This window comes from Mirounga angustirostris, unplaced genomic scaffold (assembly GCF_029215605.1).
Source record: "Mirounga angustirostris isolate CCGP_5_RB_7025 unplaced genomic scaffold, mMirAng1.0.hap1 SCAF_2, whole genome shotgun sequence".
Taxonomy (NCBI): domain Eukaryota; kingdom Metazoa; phylum Chordata; class Mammalia; order Carnivora; family Phocidae; genus Mirounga; species Mirounga angustirostris.
This window is the reverse complement of record NW_026991710.1, coordinates 40,832,864-40,844,984: the sequence shown is the minus strand read 5'-3', so window position 1 is coordinate 40,844,984 and position 12,121 is coordinate 40,832,864. Positions and strand designations below refer to the sequence as shown.

Here is a 12,121-nt window from a genome sequence, read left to right as displayed (position 1 = left end):
CAGGCGGGTGCACTTCATGCCTGTGGGTGTGGCTGCGGCCACAGCTTCACGAATTCCCTTTTCTTTTTTTTACAGTGGTCCTTACACTGGCTTCATTTCTTTCAAGATGCTGGTGACTGGGGCTGCAGGCCCCAATCTATAGCATATCGGGCAATTCAACTTTTTCTTGTCATGATTGTTCTCTGCTCATTGGGAGCCCTTCTAGCATCACTAGTGGTGCTTTGTATGGGTCCCATGGTGTTATTCAAGGTCTATGGTATTATTTACAGTCAAAAATGCATGAGAACCACAAGAGATCACCTTTATTTATTTATTTAAGAGAGCAAGAGAGAGAGCAAGAGGGACAGAACAGGGGGAGGAGCAGAGGGAGAGGGACAAGCTGACTCTGAGCTAAGCCGGACATGGGGCTTGATCCCGTGACCCCAAGATCATGACCTAAGCTGAAATCTAGAGTCAGACACTTAACTGCCTGAGCCATGGAGGCGCCAATCACTTTTTACTGTAATAAGAAATTTACTAGAGAGACGAACTGCTCACCTGGAGATCAGCATCACACAGCATTTGAAACTGATACAACACTTGCGCTCACTGCGATAGCAACAGGAGGTGGCTAGGAAATAATTACAGAAGTACAGTATGTACCACACTTCATTTTATGCAGTTATGATTTAATACTGCATGTTTATGTTTGTTTACATTTCTCTCCCCTACAAATGGTGCCATGTACGGTCTGGGTTTGTGTGTGCAAGTTTTGATACATTTTAACTTTTTATAATAAATTTGTGTATACTTTATTAGTAAATGACAAAATAGACTAGTATCTACATATATTTTATGCATTCACAACATACCTTTTTCTGAAATTTTCACTATTTCTAGGTAGTACGGTTTGCCTGCAAGTTTTTTCAAACTGTCACAAATCTCCAAAAAATGTTCCTCCATACTTACTGAAAAAAATCTGCATTGGCGCAGTTCAAATTCATGTTGTTCAAGGGTAAACTATATATTCTAAGTCTATCCACTTCTCTCCAACTGCACTACCTACTGCACCCATCCAAACGTCCACGGTCTTTCTCCTGGACAACTGAAAAAGCCTTCTAACTTCTCTCCCTACTTCTACTCTACAATCCATCCTTCACAGAGCAGCCAAACTGATATATATGTCATGTTCCTTCATGCTCCTGCTGGAAATACTCCAGTGGCTTCCACTGCAAGAAAAATCAAATGAGGATGCCTCACTGTGCTCTGTGAGGCCCTCTATGATAGGACCCTCCCCAGCCTCCCTGTCCCCATCTTCTACCACTCTTCCCCTTACTCACCAAATTTCAGCCACACCAGCCACCCCAGTGGGCCTCACACACACCACACTCATTGCCTCTCAGCCCTGTACACGCGTGCCCTCTGCCCGAATCCTCTACCCCTAGCTCTGTGAGTAACTGGCTTCATTTTAGCTTTCAAGTCTGGACTCAAATCTCATCACGTCCTCAGAGCAGCCTTCTCTAACCACCCAGACCCCGTTCCTCTCTACTTCATAATCCTATTTGCTTCTGAGCAGCCTGATCTAAAGTGATGGTTTTATTTGTTCCTCTGAATACCATCTTTCTCCCCTACTAGAATGTAAACTCCATGAGAGCAAGGGTCTTGTCCAACTTGTTTACCTTTATACCCCAGGCACACAAGAGACATTCAGTAAGCATTTATCAAATGAATGAATGAATTAAAAAAACAAGTATTAAATCCAACTGCAATTACTCCTTTTGAAAAGAGTCCCTGGCTGACATTAGGTGTCTTCTTCTGACCGACGTTATGTTGCAATAACAACAAGTAACAATTAAAGGACAAAAGAGAGAGACCATATATTGAATTATTTACTTATTAAGGAATAGTTACAAAAAAAGAAAAAAAAGGAACCACTACTGAGTTCTGAATATGTGCCAAACACTTTGCGAGATGCTGGAATTACAAAGGTAAATAAGAGAAGCATGGTCTCTGTCCTCAGCATAGCTTTTTATTTATATGAAAAAAAAATCTTCCTGGTAATACAGAATACTAAAATTCAAAGTTAACCCTCAACTTCTGCTTTAGCCAAAACTGTAACTCTCACTGCATTATGAATCACATCAAACTTCACCAGAGCAGAGAGAAAGCACAACACTGCAACTTACTCTTTCTTCTGCCCATCTATCTAGAAGAGAAAGGAACAGTAAAATATTTTAAACTGTAGACAGCAAGAGAGAAAGGGAAGACAGGAAAATTTCCATGACCCATCAATACATAAGCTACCCAAAATCTTCAAATTCAAGAATTATCTATAAGATCGTTTGTAAATCAAACTCTTATATTGTTGCCTTCAGCAGTATCTGCCAAACAGTACAAAAAAGCCCATTATAAAATAGTTCTTTATTTCTGGGGCGCCTGGGTGGCTCAGTTGGTTAAACGACTGCCTTCGGCTCAGGTCATGATCCTGGAGTCCCTGGTTCGAGTCCCGCATCGGGCTCCCTGCTCGGCAGGGAGTCTGCTTCGTCCTCTGACCCTATCCCCTCTCATGTGTTCTCCCTCTCTCATTCTCTCTCTCTCAAATAAATAAATAAAATCTTTAAAAAAATAGTTCTTTATTTCATAGTTTAGATATGTTAAATCATGGAATGGAAAATATAACTTCATACAACAAAATTATGAGCATCTTGCCTTTAATAAATGGGTCTATCCCAAGAACCCAACTTCATGAAATAATTCTATCATGTTATCAGCCTATGACCTAAGGCTTCAAGAGATGGTTTACGGGGCCCTGAAGTCATAAGATGCAGATCTACAGTTCAAACATAATGAAAAGTGCACAAATAGATGCATATGCATACATACCATATAAAATTCTGTATCAGAAGTTTTCCTTACTTACCCCTTTGCCCAATTTCCTCTCATAGGTTTTATGCCGTACTCCTAATCCCAATAGCCCCACACCAACAAGCAGCCACAAAACTAAACAGAAAGAAGAAATAATTGTTTAAAAGAAACTAAGTTTGTCTTTTTAAAAATAATTTTTTTGCAAATAATGCTGTAATAAACATAGGGGTGCATAGATCTTTTCAAATTCATGCTTTCATTTTCTTTGAGTAAATACCCAGAAGAGGAATTACTGGATCACATGGTAGTTCTATTTTTAGCTTTTTGAAGAACCCCCATAGTGTTTTCCATAGTGGCTGCACCAGCTTGCATAGGTGAATGGATAAAGAAGATGTGGTTTATATATTCACAATGGAATATTACTGAGCCATAAAAAAAAATGAAATCTTGCCATGTGCAATGACATGGATGGATGTAGAGGGAATAATGCTAAGTGAAATAAGTCAGTCAGAGAAAGACAAATACTATATGATTTCACTCATATGTGGAATTTAACAAAACAAATGAACACAGAAAAGAGACAAACAAAAAACAGACTAACTCTAGAGAACAAACTGCTGGTTACCAGAGGGGAGGTGGGTGGGGAATGGGTGAAATAGGTGATGGGAATTAAGAATACTCTTGTGTTGAGCACTGAGTAATGGATAGAGCTGTTGAATCATTATACTGTAAACCTGAAACTAATATAACACTGTATGTTAATTATACTTGAGTGAAAAATAATAATTTTATGAAATTACTAAATCTATTAGTCAAGGATTTTGTGCAAAGGAGAAGTCTAATTCCTGGGTTAATTTTCATGTGTGATATGTATGCATTACCCATACTTGCAACTCAGGTTTGTCTGGTTTTTTTAAAGATTTTATTTATTTATTTGAGAGAGAGCAAGATCAAGAGAGATCACAGAGGGAGAGGAAGAGGGAGAAGTAGACTCACTGCTGAGCAGGGACCCCAATGCGGGGCTCAATCCCAGGACCCTGAGATGGTGACCTGAGCCAAAGGCAGATGCTTAATTGACTGAGCCACCCAGGCACCCCTGCGACTCAGGTTTTAAGGGATCTTCCCTGAAAGTGTTCCAAGAACCATAAATATATGCAATAAATAATATCCAAGAAAACAAGTCTCCATGAGCAGAACCCATCAGGGGAAAAAAACCCTGTAGAATCAAACTCACAAATACTTCAGATATTGCAGCTTTTAAAGATTTTATTCATTTATTTGACAGAGAGATACATAGCGAGAGGGAGAACACAAGCAGGGGGAGTGGGAGAGGGAGAAACAGGCTTCCCACTGAGCAGGAAGCCCGATGCAGGGCTCAATCCTAGGACCCTGGGATCATGACCTGAGCCAAAGGCAGATGCTTAACGACTGAGCCACCCAGGTGCCCGGATATTACAGCTTTTAGAATCAGAATACAAAATAAGCATGCTTAACGTGTCAAAAAATAAAAGAGGGTATTCAACAGGATGACTAAGAAATAGATTAAATTAATGACTCAGAAAATGTGTGAAGAAATAAAATAGACTTCTAGAAATAAAATTATATAATAAACATAAATAATTGAAATTAGAAACTCAGTGGACAAGAAAGGTAGCAGTAGACAAAGCTGAATAGAGAATCAGTGCAAGGGACAGCTTAAAAACAAAAGTAGATACTATGAAAGTGGTTAAGGGACACGGAGAAGATACTAAGAAGATCCAACACAATCTAACTGGAGAGTCAGAAAGGAAGAAGAGAAAGAATGGAAAAGCGGCAATATTTGCAGAAATAAAACTGAGAATTTTCCAGTGGTGATAAAAGACATGATTCTTCAGATTCAGAAAGCCCAAACACTAATAAGCAAGAAGGAGGGGAAGATGGAAGGGGCAGGGGCGGGGTGGGAGTCACATCCAGATATATCACAGTAAAACTCCAGAACACCAAAACACAGAGAAATCCTAAGAGCTGCCAGAGAAAAAAGGGACATGATCTCCAAAGGAGCAGAGATTACGCTGACAGCTCACTTCTCAACAGCAAGAACTGAAACCAGATAACAGAACAGTATCTTCAATGTACTGAGAGAAGAAAAAAAAAAAAAACACCCAACTACTAGAAGAATAGAAATTGAAAGTATAATTTCCAAACTAGAAAGGGGAGTAGAAAGGACAGGATAAGGAAAAAAGAACACCCAATCAACGCAAAAGAAAGCAAGAAGAAAAAGAGGGAGAAATATGCCTAGAGAAGGTAGAAAAAGCAAAAGCAAAGTAAGATGACAGAAATAAATAATAATGCTTGAGAAATCACAACAAAACTAGATTACATTTTCAAGCTGAAAGACGAGACTGAAGGTCGAAAACAGGCAAAACAATGGAGGCTGTAAAAAGATCAGTAGTTGCCAGGGTTTGGAGTCTGCTTGAGAGTCTCTCTCCCTCTCCCACTGTCCCTCCCGCTCATGCTCTCTCTAAATAAATAAATAAATCTTTAAAAAATAATGATAATAATAAATGTAATAACTCTGGTGGGGGGTACTGATAGTGGGGGAGGCCGTGTGTATGTGGGGTCAGAGGGTATGTGGGGTCAGTGGGTATATGGGAATCTCTATACTTTCTGCTCAAACCAAAAGTGGCTCTAAGAAATAAAGTCTGTTTTAAAAAAATTACACAGAAATGTCTAAACAACTTTGTAAATAAATGGTTCCAAATGCCTCAATCTGATGAGTGAACTAGAGAATTCTGGTTCTTAATTCTACTTCGGCTACTAAAACAACAATGGCAACAATAGATACAAAGACTGTCAGGATTAAAAAACAAACAAAACCTACCAGGTCTTAGTTGTAAGAGATACACCTAAAACATAAGAACACACAAAACAAAACTCTAAATTTTAAAAATGTCCCCAAAATTGTAATACAATCTTTTCAAATTATGATGGAACATATATGAAGGTGTTTGCATAATGGTCTTACTGCTTTGTGACATCTCTTTTAGAAATATATTACAATTTTATTTAGCTTAACTGTTTTCTCTTTACACTATAATATTTTGTCTTCTTTATAAAAATACCAAGTCACAGATGATGGAGACCTGTTTTTACACGTCTTTGTATCCTACATAATGCTGTGTAGTTATGGAGCTCATTGTATCCTAATACACTATCTGCAAATGTTATCCTTTCAATAAACATTTTTATTTAATCCAGTCCATTTGAAATTAGTCAGATTGAATAGTAAACTCACTTCACTTCTGAATTTCTAGTTCATCAATATTCTGAATGTTAACATATTTAAGCTCCCCAAAAAGGAGAACAAGAAATGAAATAGTCTGAAATAGAAATAGTTCTAATAAGAACAAAGCATTTTGGAAATTCTACCTGTTAAATAATCTTATCTACATGAGAAATGAAACAAAACTAATACAGAGTATTTGTGGTTGAAATGAGAGGCTGTCAGAGATTTGCTTCAAAGTACTTCACCAAAACCAGTAAGGAAGACAGCTGTTAACAACACTGGCATAATGTTAATAATCGTTGGAACTCGGTGAAGGGTACATGAGGGTTCATTATACTCTTTTAATTTCATATATGTTTGAAATTTTATTATAATTAAGTACTTTTTAAAAAGAAAGCAAAACTTACAAAGTTTCATGTACTTTTCACTCTTTCTGAAAAGTGCTTTAGGACTATTTTTTGTTTGAAGAAAGTCAAGGCTTTTCTTAGGACCAAATAGCATATTCAGGCCAATAATTAGCATCACTGTCCCTGTTAAGAGAGAAAGCAAGAACATATTACATTTTAATCCAAAAATCCTCCCCATGGTAAATTCCAGGAGCCTAGCTTTCATTTAAATGGACATACCCTGAAAATTCAGCTATTGAGTTAATTTATCTCAGTACCTTAGCAATTACTCCAGTGGTGCTTTTGATAATTGGGACTGATCCTAAGAAATCAGCTAGGTTTCTAGGAACCCTGCTTTAAATGAGAAGACTCCAGCCTTTTCTCTATGAGGAATGTCTTTTCATTTCCTGAGTGTTTCCTTGTTGTTAGGTTGGTAATAGTGTGCTTTGCTGTTGATTTTGCGGAGGAGGGTGGAGTACGAGAGAAAGGAGCCTTTTGAGTCCCTGCTTTAGGGACTGAGTTTTCTGCACTGAAAAGACTCCAAATGCACCAGGTTGAGGAGCACAGGAGGAAGAAACATAGATTCTTAATCCGGCAGTGTTTGTGATAGTAATTCTCGCCTGGGGTGTGGGTGCTCACAGAGGACGCATACTACAACCCACGCTGAGCCATTAGGGCCGGCCAAAGAAGTTGACCTCGGTTTGGATGCATTACAATGTAACTTATATGTAAAGTTTACATCCTTCTCAAGTCCTATACAATGAGAATGGAAACAGAGGTATGACTGAATGATATCTAAATTAGGAAATGTCAAGTAGAAATTAAGCTTAGGTGGAAGGCTAGCAAAAAAAAAAAAAAATTATATGCAATTCTTAGGAAATAGCAGGAGTAAGCTTGACAATAAATGTATTACTAGTGTCTGATTTACTACAGATTCTCTTCAATTGTATTAAAAGCTATGCTGAACATTACCAACTTGCCTTAGTTTTTGTGGCCTTATCAATATGTCACTCTTACTTTAAAAAAAAAAACGTTCGTTGTATGCAGCTGTAATAAAGCCCTTTCTGCAGTCCCATAAATAGTGAAAAAAAAAAAAACTCAAAAAGCCCATCATTCATAACATTCTAAAGAAATAAACTTATGCTTAGAATGGCTCTTAACTGTTGTTCGTTTTCTCCACATGGCAGACCCCTAAGCAAGCTGGAGTAAGAAAAAAGCAGGGCATTGGACAAGAAGATAGAGCAGGACAGAGTACACACACCTGAAAGAAACCAGAAAAAATACACAGTTCGCAAAGCCAAGATTATTGAAGAGGAAAAGCAGCATATATGTCTCTAAGTGCATGAGAGCATGGGTGTTTACCAGAAATAGCAAATTCTCCAGTTGTTTTTAAACATTTCGTATAATTAAAAAAATATATATATCTCCCAAATCAGCCTTTCCTGACAGATGCCTAGCTCAGGGAGTAGAGAAGTTTATGTGAAAATGTACAGTTGTTGGAAAAATACCAAGGGCCCAGGGGAAACTACAGATAGAATTCTAGACCTCTGTGCAGCACCCACCCCAACTATAATCCCGTAAGTATTTGTCTACTTTTATGTGTGGTATTGTCCCCACTATGCTGACGTTCCAGATGGGCAGAGACTCTATGTCCCTTCAGTCCCCAGCACCTGGCACTGCCTGGGACATACAGGTGCCCAATAATTTTTTTAATGAACAAATGGAAAAATGCATTTGTGAACAAACAAGGACTGAATCCCCTACGGACATGTTTTGTCTCCTCAATTTTTATCCTGGAAGCATTTGACATGTTTTACTCAAACTAAAATGACAGGCGACATTTCATTTGTGTATGCCTGTATTCATCGATAATTTCCTCCTTGCCAGAAGGTGATTTTTGAAATATTCAACTGAGCTAAGTTTATGAAATTTTCATTTTGGTACATAGTTTACAACCACTGAAATAGAAAATATTTATTCTGTGACTTGGGAATTTATCATTTAGACTAAGATTCATATATGTAAAATATATTGTATTGGCAAAAATATGGTAAATAAAAATCACAGATAAGATTTGGGGGAACCAAAAAAAAAATCACAATTCCTTTTTATATTTACGAGCTAACACTGAAATCGCAACATGAGCACCAAGATCATACCTTTTCCTAACATATCCTGTAATACAACTGTTACATAGTATTTCTTTATACTCTACTATGGATTAAACTTGTTTTTTTTCCCCCACAACTAACTTACTTAAAAAGCCTTTGCAGTAATAAATATGACTGAAACTCACTGATGAATTAAGAAATCTCTTAAGTAGTAATTTAGACATTCCTCCAGTTTTATTTTTATCAAGACAGTCTATTTTAATTAAAAAAAAAAAAAAGATCATCCTATTTAGCTCCACCAGTCAGGTAAAGTGCTAAATCCTAGTCGGCCTGAAGGGTATTTTCAAGTAGTTACTTTAATCCAGACCTTTCAAATATACTCACCCAAAAGCACATCAGATCTCTCTCTAGCATAGACACCTCCTGGGACAAATTTAAAAGCCGTGCACCATGCACAGAAAAATATCTCTAGAAGATAAAATATCATAGCAATGGTCATGGCCTTCCCAGGGCCCGACCCTGAGCTAAGAAGGTGTCCAAGCACTCGAGGCCACAGGGACGCCGTGAAGAGGGCGAGCACACAGCCGGAAACAGCGGCGGCCCACGTGGGCAGGTACAGGAGGCCTGCAGCCGAAGCTGCTCCTGTTTGTGACCGAGAGAAAAAGAGAAGGAATCAGACAAAAAGGCAGAGGAGTCGCTTCCATTTTCTTAAAAAAGAAAAAAGAAAAGAAAAGAACTAATAGGCTAATAGAAGAAACAGGCTCATGTAGAGAAGTTCAGAGCCGGAAGGGACCTCGAGGTCATACTGGTCCGATCTCCAGACCGATGAGCAGCTGAGGTCTAGCGTGGTTAACGTGATTCGCTCAAGGTCGCAGGGCTAGTTACTTGCAAACCTGGAGACAGAATGTGAGTCTAGTGATTCTCAGTCCAGAGCTATTTCTTCAGGAAGGGCAGGAGAGAAAAAAAGGCATTTTTAGGTTATTTGTGTTAAGATCCTGATAGAAAAAAAACAAAACTGAAAAAACCTGAAATTATCTGTAATACCAAAAATATGTCCATTTAATTTAACCAGCCAGATCCAGGGGCGCCTGGGTGGCTCAGCGGTTAAGCGTCTGCCTTCGGCCCAGCTCATGATCCCAGAATGCTGGGATCGAGCTCCGTGTCGGGCTCCCCGCTCAGTGGGGAATCTGCTTCTCCCTCTGCCCTTGGCCCTGCTTGTGCTCTCTCACTCTCTCTCTGCTCTCTCTAATAAATAAATAAACTCTTTAAAAAAAAAAAAAAAAGTAACTGTTTAAAAAAAAAGTAACAACTAGCCAGATCCAAGACATTAGGAAACACGGAGAGTCAGCGTGGTTTCTAGGACAGTTTTGTTTAAAGAACTTTCTAAAGGACTTTGCATCCACCTAAATGCTGCCCCTTGTCCTGCAATATCAAAGTGGGCTTTCCCAAGAACACATCCCCCAAAGAAGACGTGACTGAGATAGGAGGAGTGGGTCACGGCGTTAGCAGTTCTGCAGTCAGTTCATTCACGACCCAGCAGCCTAGTCGGTGTTGAGGGCTACGCCATCTGCCTGGTCCACAGCAGGCACTTGGTAAATGTCTGCTAGTTTGCTGAGCCCAACCTGAGAGCACAACATTTCTCCCAGTTCCTGTGAGATCAGTTCTGAGACAGCACATCAGGGTCTTACGGCACCCCATTTGGGATCCATCAGGGTAAACACCTTTCTGTCAAATGTGACATTTTACAGACAGTTCAGTTGGTGTTGTATAAATGTGACCCACCCTTCCAGGGTGTCTCCAGAAGGTTCCTCATTGCTGGGACAAGAACTCCAGAAAAGGGGCGCCTGGGTGGCTCAGTTGGTTAAGCGACTACCTTTGGCTCAGGTCATGATCCTGGAGTCCTGGGATCGAGTCCCGCATCGGGCTCCTGGCTCGGTGGGGAGCCTGCTTCTCCCTCTGACCCTATCCCCTCTCATGCTGTTCCTCTCTCTCTCTCAAATAAATAAATAAATAAAATCTTTAAAAAAAAAAAAAAAAAAGAACTCCAGAAAAGAAGTAGGGAGCAGGAAGTGGCTCCAGCCAGGCCCCCTTGTTCTCATCCATCCAAGAGTTCCATTTGTACCACCAGAGGGCAATGCGGTGGGACTGCCTACCCCTCCCTGCCCCCACTTCAAAAAGAACATCACGCCGATGAACACGAGAACCAGATTCCAGAGCCCTTTACAACCCACAGAGGTTAACTCCACAGTAAGACCTTACAATACTTAGATCTGACAATACTTATTTTAATAACGAAAAAATTATTTCATTTTGAAATGAACAAATGTAATGACTATTTGCTTTAGAAATTTTTAAAAATACATAACTTTTTTTTTAAAGATTTTTATTTATTTATTTATTTGACAGAGAGAGAGCGAGAGCAGGAACACTAGCAGGGGGAGTGGGAGAGGGAGAAGCAGGCTTCCGCTGAGCAGGGAGCCCAATGCGAGGCTTGATCCCAGGACTCTGGGATCATGACCTGAGCCAAAGGCAGACGCTTAACGACTGAGCCACCCAGGCGCCCCCAAAATACAAAACTTTAAAGCAGTTAAGGATTGCCTAAGACCGAGCTGATCACAGCCAATACCCATATGTATTTTTCCCTTAAGTCTTGTTCTATGTATATAAAAAAGTATTTTTACACTAATGGAATCATACCACATATTGGGGATTATATTCTTCTTTTTATGTGACATTATATCCAAGAACATTTTCTCATAACATTGGTTTTTTTCAAACATTTTTATGTATATATACTATACTATGGATAAATACACCACAAGACAAGCCACCATTTTCCTACTGTTGGCCGTTTACGAAGCTTCCAACACTGTGAGGAACAGCTTTCTTTGTCAACTAATCTCTTACTGCATCTTTGATCATTTCCTTAAAATAATCCTTTAAAAAGAGATTTAAAAGTACAAGTACCATGTCAAGAGGTAAAAGCATTTTATTTATTTATTTTTAAAGATTTTATTTATTTATTTGACAGAGAGAGACAGCGAGAGAGGGAACACAGCAGAGGGAGTGGGAGAGGGAGAAGCAGGCTTCCCGCAGAGCAAGAAGCTCGATGCGGGGCTCGATCCCAGGACCCTGGGATCATGACCTAAGCCGAAGGCAGATGCTTAACGACTGAGCCACCCAGGTGCCCTGGTAAAAGCACTTTAAAGAGTCATTACTTATGGTCAACTGCTTTTGTAAGAGGTTGTATCAATCTCCATTTCCTCCAGAAACCTTGCCCAAAGTCTCACCTTTTGAACCCTGCCAAAATTATTTTCTAAAAATCTTTATCAAATTAATGATGAAAATAGTATCATATTTTGAGTTTCACTTTTCTGATGATTAGTGTGAGTGAATTTTTCCTGGTATCAGCTTACAAAGGCTGTTTTTTTAAAAAAAAGAATGAGTCCTGAGTTGATATTCTAAACGAAAGACATTCAAATGACTTTGTTGTTTCTGTCTTACTACAAAGAATT

General features: G+C 39.1%; 1 protein-coding gene across 1 annotated transcript in view; it reads right to left on the bottom strand.

Moving 5' to 3' along the window:
• CWH43 (cell wall biogenesis 43 C-terminal homolog) overlaps positions 1-12,121 on the bottom strand; it is a 50,354-nt gene that overhangs the window by 27,728 nt on the left and 10,505 nt on the right. Inside the window, exons 7-9 of the mRNA XM_045879455.2 lie at positions 8,991-9,248; positions 6,517-6,639; positions 2,900-2,979 (exon numbers count right to left, since the gene is read on the bottom strand). Of these exons, the coding sequence (XP_045735411.1) occupies positions 2,900-2,979; positions 6,517-6,639; positions 8,991-9,248 (461 nt within the window). The remainder of the gene's footprint in view (positions 1-2,899; positions 2,980-6,516; positions 6,640-8,990; positions 9,249-12,121) is intronic.